General features: G+C 33.3%; 1 protein-coding gene across 1 annotated transcript; it reads right to left on the reverse strand.

The window, feature by feature from the left end:
* Positions 1-804: 804 nt before the first annotated feature.
* LOC131044914 (probable 2' cyclic ADP-D-ribose synthase BdTIR) lies at positions 805-1,489 on the reverse strand. The gene is made up of 2 exons (XM_057978393.2): positions 972-1,489; positions 805-883 (listed from the first exon to the last, which is right to left on the reverse strand). The coding sequence occupies exons 1-2, from the start codon at positions 1,487-1,489 to the stop codon at positions 805-807; spliced, it is 597 nt and encodes a 198-aa protein (XP_057834376.2).
* Positions 1,490-4,798: the final 3,309 nt, after the last annotated feature.

Genomic DNA, 4,798 nt, shown 5'->3' on the forward strand with positions numbered 1-4,798 from the left:
AAAAAAAGGGAAGAAAACAAAAATAGAAGTCATTCATAAGTTTTTTGAACCAAAATTTTAAGAATGACTTTGTTATTAAACATGGGTCACCACATATCTCTATTGTTTTCTTGAAAATTTATTCAAATTATGAATAAGATAAGAATGGATATTAATTAAAGAGTAAGGAAAATTTAAAAATAATTAAAAGTCATATCTTGTAAATTTCAACTAAAATTATATTAGAAATACATATAAATGAATGTGAGCAAAAAACTAAACAACTAAATTGTGATAATACATAAAAAAAACTAAAAGTAATGATAATTATGATATCAGTATCACTATTCAACTTAGTTTTCTACTCAAAGTCATTGACCCAATATTTCATGAGTGTAAGAATTCTCAAACTTAACAATATCATAACTTGACTTGCTATGGAAATATCATAACTTGACTTGCTATGAAAATATCATAACTTGACTTGCTATGAAAATATCATAAGTTTTCTAAATGTAACCAATATAATATAAAACATATTATAATCTAATAACATGTACAACAGCTATCCATTGATAAAATAAAATTGAATACTCTTACAAGCCTCATCTAGAATAAAATAATAATATAAAAATATTATATAATGATATACTTTATAGACACCATTTTTCCGAAGTATGAGAATAAAATAACAACGAAGCCCATTCTTATTTAGAAAAAATCACACAGCTGTATCCCAAAAACACTATTTCATGTTCAATGAACTGTTAAATTCTAATCCCTCTTTTCATTCTCACAGACTATCAAATCCAAAACCCTCCCCCCTCAAATAGTTTGCCTTGAAGCCATTTCATTGTATCGTGCCACACACGCTGTGATTTTCTCCACCATCTCTCCTTGCTCACTGAAACAGTAAAGAAATAATATGTTACAAAAAACCATGCTCCAGCCTAATGAAAATAAATTAAAACATAACATAAAATGTATTTTACCCTTCACTAATAAAGCCCTGCAGGAGTGAGACCCAGCGCAGAGCTTCTTTCCATTTCTCAAGCGTTCGACTATCGAATTTTCCAACCTTGTTGTGCTTTCGGAAAGCTTTTGCATACACTCCATTCTTGTTCTCCATTCGCACGTCAGAGGGTCGAATCTCCCAAAACACGGGAACAATTGGGGCCCCCGTTCTACAGATCAGAAGTAGCTCATCCAAACACCACTCAGATTCAGCATAGTTCGGAGATAAGATTACAACATGAACTGAAGCACTGCGTATTGCGCAAATCAGAGCTTGGGGTATGTATTGTCCCGGTCGCAGACACATTTTATCCAGAAACACTTTGACTCCTCTATTATCAAGATTATGATATACGGAACTTACAAGAGATTGCTTTGTATCTTTTCCGCGGTGATTAATGAAAACCTTGTATGCAGTGTGGGGAACAAGATAGTGGAAAGAGGGATTGGCATCAGATAGCGGGGATGGAGAATGGGAAGAGAGGATATTTCCCATAGGAGAAAGTTTGCAGCCTTTGTTTGCTTTTGCAATTATAAATACATCCGTACAATTTTAAGAAATGTTTTAGAGCTGTTGAAAGTCGTGATCAGTAAAGCAAGGACTGTTTAACTATATTTTAAGCTGGTTGAAATATTACCAATATTTATAATAAAATAATATAAATTATTTGATCAACTTGTTTTGTAGAATATCTGTCTATTCATGCAAACAATAATTTCACATTGACCTTTAAACGAAGTTTTCTAGAAGCCAATTTTGAAACAATGTAAGGTACTCTCTAGAAGAAAAATTTGTTTGTTTAATATATCTTTTGACTTTTAATCTCAAATTATATCTAAATTATATCACTATCTAAATTATATCTTATTTAATTTCTTATTTTAATTGTAGTAAATTAATGTTGAATTATGGAAGATTTAGCATTTGAATTATATCTTATATGATTCTAAGTTCTCTCTTAGTGGTGTAGAGTCCACATTCACTTTATTATTTCTTATTTCAATTAAAATTAAATTTTATATTCTTATATTTGTTAAAAATTGTATGTTTTATTTTCAAGTCAAATCAAATTTAAATTTTATTGGGGACCTAATCTAAGTCACCTTTAATTAGCCATTTCCTATCAAGGGTAAAATATTGAAGATTTAACATTAAGGTATTATGTTTTTTAAGAAAACATCTAGTTCATTTGAAAAATTAATGTATAAACATTGTTATCCATTTAGCATTCAATCACTTGAGAATCTAGTAACATTGTATCAACATATAATATCTTAAGGAAATTTATAAGAATTTGCATTTTTGTTTGAATTGTCTTTCAAATTGTTCAAAATTTTAAACTTGATCTAAAGCTTTGATAAATGCTAAAGATGTTTTTTAAGAAGATAAATAGGGGAATGGGCCCTAACCCTTACAACTTAGCACATAGATATTAAAAAAAAAAACAGGGAAGGTTGGAGATCAACCAAGCAAAAAATAGCTAATTACATAACCATACTCATGAGAGAAACTATAGAGTAAACCAGATTAACAAAGTTTACAAACAACATAGGAAATAGGAATAACCAAAAAGGACTAGACATTATCATAAACATATAAGGTACTAATTAAATGAGTCCCAATCTTCAACAAGTTTCCCCACTCTTCCTAGCCAATAGTAATCATACTCTTTTTAGCATGATTTTGGTCTATTGATTTGTTCTTTTCTGTGTTCTTCTATTCTCTTCTCCAAAGACTCCTTACGTAGAAACTTCTTAGGGGTTAGATCAAGTGGTTCCTCCAATGTTTCTTCACTTTCCTCTTCATTAGAAGTGTATTCCTTAGACTATTCCTCTTTCTCTTCCTTGAAGAATTTTTTATTAAATTTCAAGGCTATCTTTGTAGCCACACATAATCTTAGCCAATCTCTTTGATATCATTTCCCCTCAGGAATTTGTAGTGTCTTTCTTTGATATCTTTGTAGTGTTTATCAAGGGCTAATCATGGTTAGGGAAAAGGGGGTCAAGAATATAACTATTGAAGGTGACTCTAGAAATACCATTATGATGCTAAAAAATGTGGCTAAACCAAACTAGAAAGCTAGAAATACCATTAATAGGAATCCTGAGGAACTACCATGTGAGACATGAAGGCAATTGTGTGGTAGACATGTTGGCGGGGATGAGCGCATATGTTAATGAAATTTAAATTTGGCTCCACTTGCACAAAATCCCAATGGAGGCTTGTACCATGATCTTGAAGGAATCGTCAGTTAATGATGCATAATCCCAAAGTTGGCCTTTTTATACTTGCCTTTCTCACCCTTTTCACTTCTTGTTGGTTAAGTCAGTAGTATCTAAAGATTATTGATGGTACTTTCTACCACTGCGTTCTCCAAGCTTGCCACTTTCTCAACCTGGTTTTCTATTTTGTGAATATGAGAGGTGATTTTATTTAGAATGAACATGACAGTTTCTTTGAATTTAAGAATAATGAGGAGTTATGGGACAAGGTGATCAAGGGGAACTTGGATAATTATGTTGAAGGGATGACCTACCATTACCCTAAGATCATTGATGATTTCATTAATTCTTGGGACAATGGGAATGTGAAGATTGGTAGTGTTACTCTTGTGGATTCAATGGAGGATATTCTAAAGGTTATTGGGCTATCCTTGATGGTTTGTCCTTTCCCAAAAAACCCAAAGGGAATTACAAGGATGACTTTAATTGGTTTTTCAGTTAGGTGAAGGAGTTTCCAAGATTCAAAGTAGTTACAATAAGGAGGATCTCCCTAGAATTTGGAATGATGTGACTTTGCTCATTATGAAGTATTTCACCTTGGACAATAGAGAAAAAGGTCTAATACACAATTTTTTCCCATGCTAAATCATCTTCCATATGGTGTTAGACTGAATTTTCCTTTCAAGATTATGTCTTCTTTGTCCCAATTTGTTTGCAAAGCCATTGAAAAGGGTAAACCCCCACTCCACAAGGGTCTTAGATAGAGATTTTATAACTTCCACTTGGCTTTATCCCCCTTGGGTGGAGTCCCTTTTATTGCAGCTAGGTCTACCTATGATCCCAATATGATTGTTGACCTTATTATTATCCCCTATAATACTGGGGAAAAAATTATGCCTCCCTTTAAATCTGAAATGTCCAATAGGAAAAACCCTACTAGAATGGCCTAATTTAGGGACATTCCTAGCACCAAGAAGGATTAGGAGGTGGGAGTCTAATCTGAGCTACAACAAGAAATGGTTAACAAGGTTGTTAATTATTCTAGCTTTGAATCTCAATCCTTTGAGGACTTAAATTCCTCAAATACTTTGTGATCGGATTGGTCCCCTGCTAAATCAGGAGGAAACCCTAGCCCTCCCCCTTTAGATCCTTCCTTCCATGATCACTCCAACTTTCAAAGCACTACTTTGGCTTTGGTGGAAATTGTGAAGGCTCTGCCCGATGATGTACATGAAGAGTTGATAAAATGCCTCTTTGTGCAAATGAATACGACCATCGAGAAGATCAATCGACTAGTGGTAGTGGTCAACGATAACGCTACGACCAACACTTGGGTTAATGAGTTGTATGAGGATAGAGCATCATGGAAAATTGTCAATGACCTAATGGGCATTACAGGGTAGTGGGAAATGATGGGTAGAAAAATTATTGGTATGGACTCCAAGATCAAGAATGCAGGCAGTAAGTATGAGCTGAAATAGATTAAGAAAACCTAGGAGGCCATTAAAAAGAAAATTAAAGAGGTTAATAGTGTTTGTACAGATGCGTCTAGCAAGCACAATACCTCCCTACAGGCTATCAA

The sequence above is a fragment of the Cryptomeria japonica genome, chromosome 1 (assembly GCF_030272615.1).
Source record: "Cryptomeria japonica chromosome 1, Sugi_1.0, whole genome shotgun sequence".
NCBI classification, from domain to species: domain Eukaryota; kingdom Viridiplantae; phylum Streptophyta; class Pinopsida; order Cupressales; family Cupressaceae; genus Cryptomeria; species Cryptomeria japonica.

Bases quoted from the DNA above. Each gene is read 5' to 3' on its own strand.
- LOC131044914 (XM_057978393.2), bottom strand. From the start codon at position 1,489: ATGGGAAATATCCTCTCTTCCCATTCTCCATCCCCGCTATCTGATGCC. The intron at 884-971 runs GTAAAATACATT...TTACTGTTTCAG, and splicing joins CAGGGCTTTATTAGTGAAGG to TGAGCAAGGAGAGATGGTGG.